This window comes from Channa argus, chromosome 9, assembly GCF_033026475.1.
Source record: "Channa argus isolate prfri chromosome 9, Channa argus male v1.0, whole genome shotgun sequence".
Taxonomy (NCBI): domain Eukaryota; kingdom Metazoa; phylum Chordata; class Actinopteri; order Anabantiformes; family Channidae; genus Channa; species Channa argus.
Genome location: NC_090205.1, coordinates 17340910 through 17354926, shown reverse-complemented (window position 1 = coordinate 17354926; position 14017 = coordinate 17340910). Strand labels below are relative to the sequence as shown.

Genomic DNA, 14017 nt, shown 5'->3' with positions numbered 1-14017 from the left:
AAAACACGTGGTTTGTTCAAATCGTATTAAAGACTCTTATATTGTACAGTTTTCTGTGTGGATGAGCAGCAGCATCTGTGCCTTTAAGAGCATCCCTCACAGCATCCTCCCCCTATGGCACGGACGCGCACGCAGTAGCTCAATATTAAGGGATACAGCTTAGCTCTCTGCACACATCAGTTTATAGATTCGCCATAATTACATACATAATTACATAATTACATGTATCGAGTTTATTTCTTCACTGGACATTGATGAATTTACCTCAACCGTCGCCGTAGCGGTCAGCCCGATCGTTATTCATTTTATTTCCTTCTTCCTCGCATCCAAAGACCTACGCTTCAAGATGGCTGAGCTGAATCTGGGGAAGGGGCTGACTGCTGGGAAAGTGGCCAGCAACGTTCAGAAAAAACTAACCAGAGCCCAAGAAAAGGTAAGTGCTTCTCTTTCACACGCACATTTCAGGCCTATTCTAAGCCACGAAGCAGCGGTGCCGCATCCTCCACCAAGGCGCAGTGTCGCATCACGACATCATGATAATAAGAGCGGGGAGGTGGATTTTGGGAATGATGTCCACTTCAAATGCATCCTTCCTTTAGTGAATGTCATACAACGGGCCAGGCATAACGCAGTGAGATGGTGCAGGCCCACTCATAATTTACTCTGTGGCTAAATTTAAATCAGTATCTAGTTGTTGTCACACAGAGAGCGCCTGCAGCCCAGTTTCTTGCATTTTGCTATCATTGTGATAATACTAAACTCCCATGGTGATACATCTATAGGTAGCTGTTACAGTCAGAGGCCTATCGTTCATGCACCTGCGGGCTGTGCGTAAATGGCAGGGGGCGCTGTTTGGCTGTGAAAATGCATCATGCACCTGAGGCTCAAAGAGGTCGTTAATAAAAAAACAGATAATGGCACATTTATATAGACTACGTATCTTATGTATGTGTTAATATGACAGAAATATAAGACTGTATATAACATAGTAAGTTTTGCCTGATTCCAGACATAATTTGTATCATTTAGCCCATTCATGCAAATTAATATATCATTATAACTCAGTCCAAAAAGAGCGCAAGAGATAAGCACACAAGAATTTCAGTGTGTTTTAGGGACCATCAAAAAACGACCTGTCCGTGATTGTTAAACTGAAAAGTGAACACATCATTTGTACGGAGACCAAAGGTCACTAACACTATTATTTTTATGTTCTGTTTGATCAGGTCCTCCAGAAGCTTGGTAAAGCTGATGAGACCAAAGATGCTGCCTTTGAGGAGAGAGTTATTAACTTCAACAAACAATATGTGAGTGGAGTCCAGTATCACCAGTTTGCCCTAAAAGCATTGTTTTTGTACCGAATAATACATATATGCAATACAACATTCCTACAGGGGATGTCACTTGCCAGAACTTTTAATAGTATGTGTACCCTCAACATGTACTTATTAAAGTTCGCATTTGGCCCAATGTGTTTGCACTGAAACATTTTTGGCACATAATGCCACCACATCTATCTCCTCACATCTCCTATTTCTGTATTCCAAGCATCATGTTTTATGTTTCACCCACAGGCTGAAGGCAGCAAACTGCAGAGAGACCTGAGGGCGTACTTGGAGGCAGTGAAAGGTGAAAGACACAAGCTCGTGCAGAGTCACATTGATGAATACACAAATGCACTTTACCCATCTAAATACATAATCTTAGAAATGGTCATCCCAATGTGTTGGATTAAATTATAATGAATTTAAGATATATGTGTATGTGTTTGTCTGTGTTTGTCCTCAGCCATGCATGAGTCCTCCAATAACCTGCAGGCCTGTCTGGCTGACATGTATGAACCAGAATGGTATGGCAAGAACGAAGTGGATTCTGTTGTGGAGGTCAGAAGAACTTTTGATGATGTCTTAAAAAGACAGTGATTGTCTGCATGCCCAAGAATGAGAGAATGAGTTGGTTCATTGTAGAAGTTAGGCTGCTTTTTAAATTCTGTGTATTGTGTGTTTGTGAGTGCTCACGATTAGTTTATGTGCCATCTGCAATCAGATATAAGACTAAAAGCCAATACACAGACAACAGAGCTACTGGAATTAATTTATATTAATGATTTATATCAGAATGAACCTCTTGAGATGTATCATTGTTTTTAAGGGGGCCACAATATAGACACTCACAGATTTTTAATATTATGTTTGTGATTGTGTAAAGTGCTTTACTGTTCCTCCCTGCTGTAGGACTGTGATGTGCTGTGGACTGATTATCATCAGAAGTTGGTCGATCATGCCCTCATCTCCATGGATACTTACCTGGGCCAGTTCCCCGATATTAAGGTAAGCTGTGGGGTCAAACAGACCTAGTAGGATCACATTTTTGTGCATTTCATTTACAGTGAAATTCAAATATTGAACACAAAACACTGTTATTTGGAAAATAAAACATGCAAATTAAAATGCAAGTATTGTTTTTTTTAAACACAAACTGAGTTTCTCATTTTAGATAAAGTAAATCACATTATTCCCATTTTTGTTCTTCATCATTCAGGCTCGTATAGCTAAGAGGGACAGGAAATTGGTTGATTACGACAGTGCCAGACACAACTACGCTGCTATACACAAGACCAAGAAAAAGGATGGGTCCATTAAAATTACCAAGGTAAATAAAATACACCATAGATATAAAAAAGTACTGTAAATAACAGCACATTTCAAAGGATGGTTAGAGCCATTCTATAAAGATCAATGTCTTTTGTCAGGTGGGTGGGTATCAACATTAGCAGTATTTGACATGAAAATGTACTCTCTCTCTTTCAGCCCTCATCTTTGTTAGAGAGGGCAACTCCAGGTTGGGCTCAGGGTATCCTGTCTGCACACAATGTTGCCCAGAGCAATCTGTCCAGGAGCCAGGTACAAAATAATCTGACTGTACTTCATACAGGGAGTATGAAACAATGATAAGGACTGTCCCCATACAGTAGGATTTAACAAAGCGATCCCCAGATTAAATCTGTCTGGAGAAATGTTCTACATGTCATTAATCCCTTTCTCTCCTCATGTTTTATGTGTTTTGGTACCATATATATCATGATGGTAAAATAAAAATCACAGCAACAAAAAAGCTGAATCCAAACTACGTTGAAGCAAACTTGTAAGTGTCAAGAGATGTTACACACATACAGTATATGGTGTGTAACACACTGTACAACATCAAAGACAGAGTAACAAACACTTGTTGTGTGTATCTGTGTTTTAGGCTGAGGAGGAGTTGGAGAAAGCCCAGAAGGTGTTTGAGGAGATTAATCTTGACTTGCAAGAAGAGTTGCCTTCACTCTGGAACAGGTATGTGTGACAGTGAGTGTCCGTGGAAACTGATTTCTCCATTAATGACTTCATGCCTGAAATTAGGCCTCACTTACTTCTGCACTGTATTTACCCATACAGAGTATTGAACAAAGTCAAACCCGTAATGCGCTCAACATTATCTCTCTCTGTCTTTAGCCGTGTTGGGTTTTATGTCAGCACTTTCCAGAGTTTGGCTGGTTTCGAGGAGAAGTTTCACAAGGAAATAAGCCGGGTAAGCCGGCATTTTTTTTACCCTTGTAAAACAAAATTAGCATATGGAGTTTAAGTGACTGCAGTGAAATTATTCAGTGTGATGCTGCCTCATTCTGCCTTAGCTTGAGAACTGTAAATGCTGTCTCTCTCTGAATTTGAACATATTGTTGTAAACAAACTGAGGCCGTCACATTTGGCAGTGCGTGGATAATAATACACAGTGTGAAGATTAGTTCAGATTAAGACAACCAACTGAAAAAACATTTTCAGCTTATTCAGGTTGAAAAAAACAGCAGTTTTCAACTGAGCAAAAAGTGAAAGGGTCTAAAGTCTTGGAAAAGGCCAAAACGATGTAAAATCAATGGATTTGTCATCGATAGAGATCAAAATTCAAATAGTAACAACAATATAATCCTTGTTGTTGCTCAGTATCTTATCATCAAACATGTATTTCCTCTTTCCTACAGTTGGATCAGGATTTGTATGATGTCTTGGAGAAATTGGAAGAAACAGACACAACCAGGTTAGTATTTCTTTACTGCTGAGTGCCTTACGGTGAAATCATTGCTCATGTTGAAATGTATGGAATCAAACATCAAAAAATCTTCTCATATCTCTGTTGAACTCTACAAGTAGAAATTGTGTGGAGATTGTGCAGAGACTTATATTTGGTAATAGTCCACTCCACAAACCCATAACCTTAGGCTTTTGTGATTAAAGAAAAAAGCATCTTCTACTCTGCCTGAAAAAAAGAAGTTTGTGCTGAGCGCTGAGTGCTGAGCTTGTGTTTTTTTTTTTTTTTTCCTAGCCAGCAAAGAAAACACAAGTATATTTAATTTCTCTAGCTCCTTCTGGACTTGGGAGAAAAGCAATCTTTTGAAATGTTTGCAAACATAAGAACCTCATGGGATCATTAATCATTGCTGATGACTGTAGTGTCATGCATCCAAGTTTAAAAAGTAGTAAAACTAGCTGCTAAATTTATCTTTATTCATTTACTGTAATTAATTCAGAGGTCTTTTTAATTCTTTAAAATTGAATCCGTAGTGCATACTGATGTACTTAGCCAACACAAAAGCAATGTCCTTCACTTTCAGCACAAAAGAGAAGTGGTTCATTAAGTTGTCCACTTATTCTTTTTCAGCAGGTGCGCACAAAGGTGCGGAAAAACCTTTTTGATACAATACACACATTCCGTTTAAAGTGTTAATAGAATATGTTTCCTTTGCACTTGATGTACCAGAGCAAGAAAATGTTTTTTAAGTTTTTTAAGATTTTAAGCTGCAGAATTAGACAAACAATGCATGCATTAACCTGGAGATCAACCCTGAACCCCTTCCCCTTCCAGAAAGACAGGTAACCGCGGCGCCCCATCGTCAGGAGCAAACAGGAGGTAACCAGCAGCAACTGTGGTAACCATGGTGACACCACTCTGTCTTTCTAACTGACATGTCTGTCCAGCTGTCTCTATGTCAGTCTGTAGGTTAAAGAGATTTGGGGGAGAACTAGTGTTTGGTTGTGCGAGTAAATTCACAAACACTCTGTTCTGTTGTGCACAGAGCTGCAGATATACAAGAGTTGAGCAAACCTGTGTCTTTGATGCTGCACTTAAGAAGACTGTCCCATAAAGATACAGCCCTAATTTCAAGAGTCATAGTATATCACTTCTCCTTAACTGATACTTGTTGAAATCATACTTCTGCAATACAGCACTTTATTACCTTTTTACATTGAGGTAACTTTTACAAAGTTTTAAATATGTAAACACACACCTACTGATGCACAATAAGCCTCTTGATTGGTAACACGGTGCTTCTAACCCGCCACTCAGAGCCACTAATGTACAATTGCCTAATCCTAAGTCCCGTGTTTGTTCCAAGCTCTTTAAATATCGACAGTTCTGGGGCTGCTTTTGACAGCTTTACATCTTCTTTATCACAGCAAAAGTCTCTGTCACTGCTCACTTGCAAAGATTTGCAGGATTGATGGACAAACCCTGCTTGCATGAGAGGGAGTGATAGGGTCGGAGACTTGCTTTTTGTTGCATGACAACATTTACTTTGGCTCCCGAAGAGCATGTCTTTTAACTTCTTTCTAGTTGTGTTTTAGACTCTAGCTGCTATGTTTTGCTGCTGTCTACTTACATTTTTCCCATCCACTTTACTTTGTCTGTAATCTGTCTTTATTCTGTTTTTGCCCTCCATGTCTCCCTCAATTCACTCAGTGTCCAAGAACCATCTAACCACACTCTCAGGCCAGGAGGACCGCCACCAATTCCCAAATCTCCCTCTAAGGTAGAGGGAGAAACATGCACACTGACACACACACACACAGAGAGAAGCTATCTAAACTTCTTATGGCTAAATTCTTATGGCCTATTCATTCTTATATATATATATTTTTTGTACAGAAGTAAAGTTAAAAGCACTGGTTTTACTGTCATTTGGCTTTTGGCATAACTTCATTATCAAATGTCTTTTTTAATGTCATAGCTAAAGCCAGCAGTGCCTCCTCCACCCAAGGTGACCCCATCTAAGGAGTTGAAAACAGAGAACATCATCAACCTGTTTGATGCTGCAGCTACTCCTAATATAAATGTCACCTCCCCTACAGAGGTTAGTGAGTGACTGCTGTAGATAAACAGTGGAGTAGCCCTTTAACTTCACCTTTTTTCTGAGCAGGTCAGAGCTGTTAAATAGTCCTTCCTTTGGCCAGGCCTGGCCTGTTCTATTCTATTTTATTCTATTCCTTGCCCCATCTGTTGCACTCACTTAGTCAATGAGCCATCCTGTTCCTGTTGTTATCAGTTTGACAGTCCAGCAGTGAGCAGCCTATTGGACATGGACCTGGACTCTTTCAGTGCAACAACCAAAGCCTCTACGGTCACACAGGTGGATGAATTGTGGCATGAATAAACTGTATAGATCATAGAAAACCTCCACTACAAAAAATGCCAAGCTTCACAAGAGGTTTTATGTTCTATTCAGAAAGCTTTGAATTAATTTCACGATTTATAAGTCCAAATGAATTTTACAGTCATCTTATAATGCCAGGGATCCTTCATTGCAATACAGTGTGTCATGTTAAAGTTAAATAAGTTGGATGCTACACCAGGGCCAGTTGCCACTGCTGTTTACTGACTTAAAATAAGCTTGATAAGTCTGGATACTAAATGAAATCCTTTGGTAAGCCTGGCATGGTTTGAGGTGTTACCTGCTCTGCTTCTTTCTAATTTTGCGAACAAGAGGTGGATGATGGCATGATGATCTGTAGAAACCTGCTTCCAGTGACCACTTCTTCCTGCTTCAGCACAATCCACAGATCACTCGTGGCATGAATCACAGAATTCAGCCCTGTTCTACTCTTAGTACTATTTTACCAGAACTGAACAAAAAGAGAGAAGACTGTAGGTTTTAACAAATGAATGACTCTATTCAGGTTTAGTTGATCTTAGCACGTTAGCTAACACTTGTTTATATTACATGGTTTAGATAAAAGAGGCATGTTCCTTAAGCATTTGCAAGGAATGGTACATCACATACATATTCATAGAATTTATTTATTGTGCAAAGTAAAATAGTTATGATAGATAAATACTGAAAAATATTTTGTTATTGATGTTAATAGTGTCATCAATAGTGTCGGAAGTTGTCTTGTACAAACTCTGCCTATAACAAAATCAGGAAGTAGCTAGTATGTATATGACAGCTCTTTAGATTTATATCCTATAGTAGTTCTCACTTTAAACAAGTGGTGCCTGTACTCTTGCTCTGCTGAAGACGTCCTGTTATGAGCTTGTTAATTAATAGCATGGGACCTGCATTAGACATGATTTAATAAATTGAAACAGCATAAACAGGGACTTTGTAAAGACTTTTGTTCTGCCCACTCATTCTGTTTTCTTATCTGTCTCCCACAGCATGAAAACTGGGATTCGTGGGTAAGCACATCAACCTCAGGCTAAAAGTATTGTAAAATCACAAAATAAATATATAATTATCATTATGATCATCATCTTTATCAGCATATGTGTATTTGTCTTCATCAGTTTATTTTTCATTGTTTGCATATACTAATTATTTGTGTATGTATTATACAAACCCCATTTCCATTATGCTGGCTGATACAATATTCTAGAAGAAACCTCTCTAATAGCCATTTCTTCATGAGGTTACATAAATCTATTTCTTTAATTTGTCTGTCCCAAATCTGTTTGTGCATTGTCCTTGTGTCCTAAGTGCTTCATGCAATAACTAAAAACTGAAAAGACTGTTGTATAGCACAAATAGAACCAGAGGAAAAGCTTGAAACAATTCAGTTTCAAATAAATATTTGATATTTATCTATCTATCTATCTATCTACAAATCTCTCTACATATTTGATCATGACTATAAAATGAAAATCTGATTTGTAACTGAATTGATCTTTCTTTCTGTTTGCTTTTATATCCCTGTACAGTCACATGTCACAGTATAGTGACAGAACAGCTTTTACTGTACATGTAGGCTGCAGTACATGTTGCATGTGACACACAGGGAACATATACGTTCTGTAAGCTGAGTGGAGTTGTTCATGTTTCCAATAAGAACTAGTGATCAACTTCACCAAACCTGGCTGGCAAATTGACATTCTGACCATCAAATAATTTTTGTTGATCCCTATCCATGGAAGAGAGGTGTATCTCAACAATTATGTAGAGTTGCTGGATTCCTCCTTCTCCATCTGAACATAGCCGTGGGAATGTAACCATACTTACTAACTACACACAGCAGATCCAACAACTATCTTCTGATGGGAAAAGGTTGACTATTTTTTCATTTCTGGCTTCCACTGCAACCTTTCCTTATTTTCATTTGGCTTTGGTTTAATCTGAACCTTCTCTGTAATGGTTCTTCTAAAGATGATGATGATAATATTGGTGATGATAATGCTAACTTACTGATATGCACTCTTGACCTCCAATCGTCTGCATCAATCTTTCACGGCCCTGTTTATACTTATGATGACAGAACTGCTCAATTTTCCTTTAAATATGAAAAAAATTATTAAAAGTAATGGCTGATAACATGTATAATCTTAACTATATTCACCATATTTTTGCATTTTGGCACATTAGCTCTAATACACCAAACTACAGTTTGGTCTGATGGAAGGTCCTTTTGCAGATATTTGGCTCTTTACAAAAATAAAATGAGGACCAGATCATGTTACAAGAAGAAAATTGATCATTTGACTTTCATTAAAATAGTCATTAAAATAATTAACTTTACACCTCAACAATAACGTCTGTACAACCAACATAATAATTGTCAAAACTGTAAATGTTCTGATTGCAGTGGAGGAAGCCAGGGGATCACCAGACTACTTTAGGATTTAGGTGCCATGTGCAGTTGTTTTAGTCTTGATGTTAGTACGGACAGTGCCATTTCTTAGAATAACGCTAATTGGCCACAAATATTAGTTAACGAGTTAAAGAATACTTTATGGTCCTTTGAGTTTGGACTTGATATTTTAACCCTAGCACATCTTTCTGACAGTACAACCCATTAGTGACTCCTTAATATTTCAAGTCATTTACTAATATTTTCCCCACAAAATGTTTGTCCCCCTTATTAATTTTTAAATGAAGGGCCAAAACATTAGAAAATCTAAAATAATACTGTAATGCACTCCAGTACAACTCCTCCACCCAATATGACCTCAATAATAAAAACATAGTAGAATTGTCACATTTCTGACAGTTTCAACTTAAATAAAAATGGTAGCCTTGAAAATTCATGGCAGAGCTACTGTATTGGATTGAATTAGATTGTACAGGTGTACCTAATAAAGTTGCCAGTTAGTGTATGTACAGTGTTTTTTTAATATATATATGTATATATATATATATATGTGTGTGTGTGTGTGTGTGTATATATACACACACACACACACACACATATATATACATATATATAAATTCCCTTACCATCTTACTTACAACGCCCAAATAATTCCCATAAAGTCAAATATTTCTTATGAGAACTTATTGCTTGAAACCTGACCCTTGTCCCTCAGCGTGAGGACAGTCATGACCAGGAAGAGAACACTCAGCAGCACTATGACCCAATGGCTGCCACAGAGGCCTGGGGGGAAGATGGTTCGCAGCCCATCCATTATGACCCCATAGCAGCTGCTACTGAAGCCTGGGGGGATGCCGGAACCCAACCAGTTCGCTATGATCCTATGGATGAGGCTCAGGCTGGATGCGAGGATGAAGGGACACAGCCAGTTCAGAGCAATACTGTGGCTGAAGCCCAGGAGGACTACGGCGATGATGAAAGCCAGCCACTCACAGAGGTGCCCGACACCAATGATGAAACACCTGCAGCTGAGGTTCCAGCTGACACCTCTGAGGAAGAAGCCACCGTAGCTGCTGCCATAGTGGATAATGAAGGGGGTCAGGTAACCAAGGACAGACAATAATGGAGAGATGCATCTGGACAAATATGGTGGATGCATCAGCTTTTGAGGAGGAGATTTAAGCATGGGGTACTGGAAAGAAACACATGATAGACAGATAAATTGTGTGAAAGGTGGTAACATGGAAAATTTTTGAGCAAAGGTTTAGGATGCATCTGGACCAGCAGCATAGATGCATCAACTGTGAGACAGAAGGCAGGATGGCAATAAATTGATGAGGGAAAGAAAATCATCTGCTTCTCAGTGCACACAGTTAATCCATCACTGCTAATCACCACGCACATAGTTCCCAGGACAAAAGCTTTGTCTTAGTAGTTTTTAACTGTAACCACGTTGTCTGTTCAGTAAGACTGTTTAGTCTGTGTTGCTTGAGCCTTTGTCTGTCTTTGTCTTCTCTGTGTTTTCTTTCATTTTTTGTCTTTACTTATTTAGGTAATGTATCTGTCTCATTCTGTAACCTTTATCTTATTTCCTCTATGTCTCTCTGCTCCCAGAGTGAGTCTGCAGCAGCAGCTGCAACAACAGCAGAAGAAGCAGTTACCGAAGAGGTGAGTGAGGTATGCAGCAGTTCCCATAATGTGTTATTTTTATTACTAAATGCAATCAATTTTGTTTGCAAAACAATTAGCAACAAAGCAGGAAACCCAAAAAAGAAAAAACCTTTAAAAGAAAATCTTTTAAAAATGTGAGATTCCACCAAAGAAAATAAAAAGTAAAAATAAAACTCTATCATTGCATATTAATAGTTATTAATACATTATAATTAGGGTTCTCACATTTTCTAAAATCCTGCTGGTGTTTTTCTTTCACTGACTTTTAAGATATACAGTAATTGTTTCAGCGTGCCTGTTTCACCTCCTTCTCTAGACACCTGCCGTAGTAGCAGAATCAACAGAATCAACAGATGCAGCATCACCGCCTGATGAAATGCCCCCTGGCTTCTTGTTCAAGGTAAACCAGGAGAGAGAGGAGCTGAAAGTTTTAAACTACACTCAAATCTATTTTGTATATATGGAAATGATTTATGCTAATATTTCTATGATAAAGGTTCAGGTGATGCATGATTATGCTGCCAATGACACAGATGAACTAGAAATGAAGGCTGGAGATGTGGTGCTAGTAATCACCTTTGACAACCCTGAAGAACAGGTACAAACACACACACACACACACACACACACACACACACATACACACACACACACACACACACACACACATACACACATGCAGAGACACATGCAGGTATGTGCAGTTGTGTCACCGTGACAACTTGCTGGTTTGCATGTCTGTGTGACCAGGACGATGGCTGGCTGATGGGACTAAAGCAGGACGATTGGCAGCAGAACAAAGAAAATGCCACTAAAGGAGTATTCCCTGAAAACTTCACCCAGAGGCTGTGAGAGTAGAAGACAGAACGCCATTCCAGCTTCTTTCTTTATGTCTCTCTCCACTTGCCTCTATCCTTCATTTCCCTCTTGTCCTGATACTGTATCTTTACTAGGACTTTGGCCATAGAAGCAGAGCTGTCACAGCCCTGGTTGGAACCATGCATTTCTAAGGTCTGCTACACTGTGCTAAAAGTGGATCTTGACATTTCAGTGGATTTCTGCCAACATTTTCAGATTACAAATGCAGCCATTTCACAGGTCTCATTTTGTTTTGCTGCTGACTCAATAGTACAGGAATTTATTAGAGAATCGTGAGCATTTGTAACAGGGAAAGGAACCCTCTGCAATGGCTTCCTCTGTAACTGCATTGTAATATTTAATTCTTAGTCAAGTCTCATAATAATCTCTCTGAGGTATATTATACCATCTGTGGACAGAAAAGTGATTTTGTTCATGTGATATCGAGAGATTGTGAACTGTGTGAAATTATTAACACAATGCCAAGTGTAGCAGAGTGTCCCTTACACATAAACAGTATATACATGTAATCTGACCAGGTGTTATTACTAAAGCCAGGTGTAAAGGACACAAAGTTAGTAGACATTTCACTAGGTTTAGAAACACCCAACTTCTAGCCAGCAACTTAGCTCAAATTGCTAAAAGACCCTTAAGCACACAAGGTGCTGACATCTAATGAGCTAAATTGCACATATTTAATTGCTACTGGGAATCTCTGAGTGGTGATCACACTCCTGACACAAATGCCTTTTGGACACATTCAACCCATCCTCTATTATCCATAATTATTGACCTGTGACAAATGGGCCCTTGGTTGTTGTATTAGTTTAGAGTCTATGGTGGTATAGGTATTACAGAGTTGTTATTAAAAATCCAAATAAATATATATGCAGTTAACTGGACTTTAACCAGCCTGGTTAAAGTGGCTGCACAAAGTCAATATGAACAATTTATAAAAATTCAAAGGAGAATAGAGTAGAAAAGCAGAACTTTTTAAAATCACTTTTGACCATCATGGTTTTTAATTCTCTGTTATTTAAATCAAAGTCGTCTGGAGTTGTATTGAGTGAGCACATAAAAAATACATTCATGTGTTTTTGTTTTTTCTTTCAATATATTTTTTTTTTAATCAAGAGTTTCCAAATATGCATTTTCCAGGCTTGCTAAAAAGCTAGCCAACAACCTACACCAATGAGAAGCTGCTACTGGTAGTATAATAGTTAAGCAGATGTGGTTGCACCCTAACACTAATCCAAAATACAATAACTGAGCCAGCCTCATTTGTTCTAAAAATTGTGGCGTAAAAAAATTCTTCAGTTTGCATAGAGACGACTTAACTCAGATAATTCAGAATATGCACCAGAACAATTTATTTTATTTTTATATGCTGCCAAGCAATTATTACATATAGCCTACTGTAACTATGTCGACATTATTGCCAACTGAGGATGTTATGGAGTGTTTTGTACTTCTGTCATGTTTTCTGCTCTCAACAAAACTGCATACTGTAGGTAGTTAAAACTAACTTACATTCTGTTCTTCATTCAGTCACTACTTCAAAAGAGAGTCACAATTCTCATGAGGTTATTAACATATAATAAGTGTGAGAGAAAAACGTGTGTATGTACGTGTGATTGTGCGTGTGTGTGTTTGGACATAAATTCTTTATCTATAGGCTATTGTTATTGGATGATATCACCACTACATACCAGAGATGAGGTTGTTTGTTTTACAGGGAATTTAGTTGACTGGATAAAGACAACCTAAATGTGTCTGGGTGTTTATCCACTTGCTGGTATTATGGTTCCAGGTGTTATTGTGCATTTGTTGTGTATATGTGTAATTTTGCCAAGCTGTGATGACAGATACATATTCTATAAAGACATTCATATCTGTATGTGAGTTATTGTGAGCATGCTGATTTCCCATGTGTTGTTGTGTGAACACCCTTAATTTAAGACAATGATAGATTGGATCACTTTTGAGGCAGTTGAAACAGGCAATTTTTATTTTTTTATTATTTATTTTCTTAATCTTAGTAGGGAGGTGGTGAACAGTTACATTGTATATGTTGTTGTTTTTGTTTTACCACTGGCCCTTAAATTAGTCCTAATTATAATTGCTGGTTTTCCATCACCTATGCCTCAAAATGTTGCCAGGACATCATGGTCCAGACAGACCTATAAATATGGAGACAGGACACATAGAGATACATTTCAAACCCCCAGACTCAGCAGGGAGACTACTCGACAAGCAGTTAGAACCATTTACATTGTTCATGTGTGGGACATTTCTAACAGTTTTTAGTATTTTAACCTTTTCAGATGTGCATGTTTCTTTCATGTGTATTTAAAAAGCCTCACATGTGAAAACATAAACCGCACATTTGCATAAATCAATCATCTTTCATACTTTTGTTTTCTAATTTTATGTATAATTTGGTAAAGTGTTTTCCCTGGGTCTGGTTTTTTATCTGTCTTTATGGATCAGTCTCCTGCAATGAGTTATGGGATACCACAATAAAGGTTTTTCCTGCACCTAACTGACCAATAATAATAAAAAAAATACTTAGAATCTGTGCCTGCTTCGGTGAC

The 14017-nt window shown here is 38.2% G+C and overlaps 1 protein-coding gene across 10 annotated transcripts; it reads left to right on the top strand.

The window, feature by feature from the left end:
- Nucleotides 1-81: 81 nt before the first annotated feature.
- On the top strand, nt 82-14001 carry LOC137133174 (myc box-dependent-interacting protein 1). 10 transcript variants are annotated; one of them, XM_067516468.1, is made up of 20 exons: nt 82-433; nt 1227-1307; nt 1575-1629; nt 1789-1883; nt 2235-2330; nt 2542-2652; nt 2811-2903; nt 3250-3335; nt 3495-3570; nt 4019-4074; nt 4900-4944; nt 5776-5845; nt 6044-6166; nt 6359-6442; nt 7471-7491; nt 9610-9996; nt 10509-10562; nt 10882-10965; nt 11062-11163; nt 11316-14001. In XM_067516468.1, the coding sequence occupies exons 1-20, from the start codon at nt 347-349 to the stop codon at nt 11415-11417; spliced, it is 1908 nt and encodes a 635-aa protein (XP_067372569.1). In that variant the 5' UTR covers nt 82-346; the 3' UTR covers nt 11418-14001. The 10 variants fall into 10 exon arrangements, with proteins under 10 accessions (XP_067372569.1, XP_067372568.1, XP_067372573.1 ...); XM_067516467.1 differs by having other exon boundaries at nt 10509-10571; XM_067516472.1 differs by lacking the exon at nt 6359-6442 and having other exon boundaries at nt 10509-10571.
- Nucleotides 14002-14017: the final 16 nt, after the last annotated feature.

Bases quoted from the DNA above. Each gene is read 5' to 3' on its own strand.
- LOC137133174 (XM_067516467.1), top strand. From the start codon at position 347: ATGGCTGAGCTGAATCTGGGGAAGGGGCTGACTGCTGGGAAAGTGGCC. The intron at 6,167-6,358 runs GTTAGTGAGTGA...TGTTGTTATCAG, and splicing joins ATGTCACCTCCCCTACAGAG to TTTGACAGTCCAGCAGTGAG. The intron at 7,492-9,609 runs GTAAGCACATCA...CTTGTCCCTCAG, and splicing joins ATGAAAACTGGGATTCGTGG to CGTGAGGACAGTCATGACCA.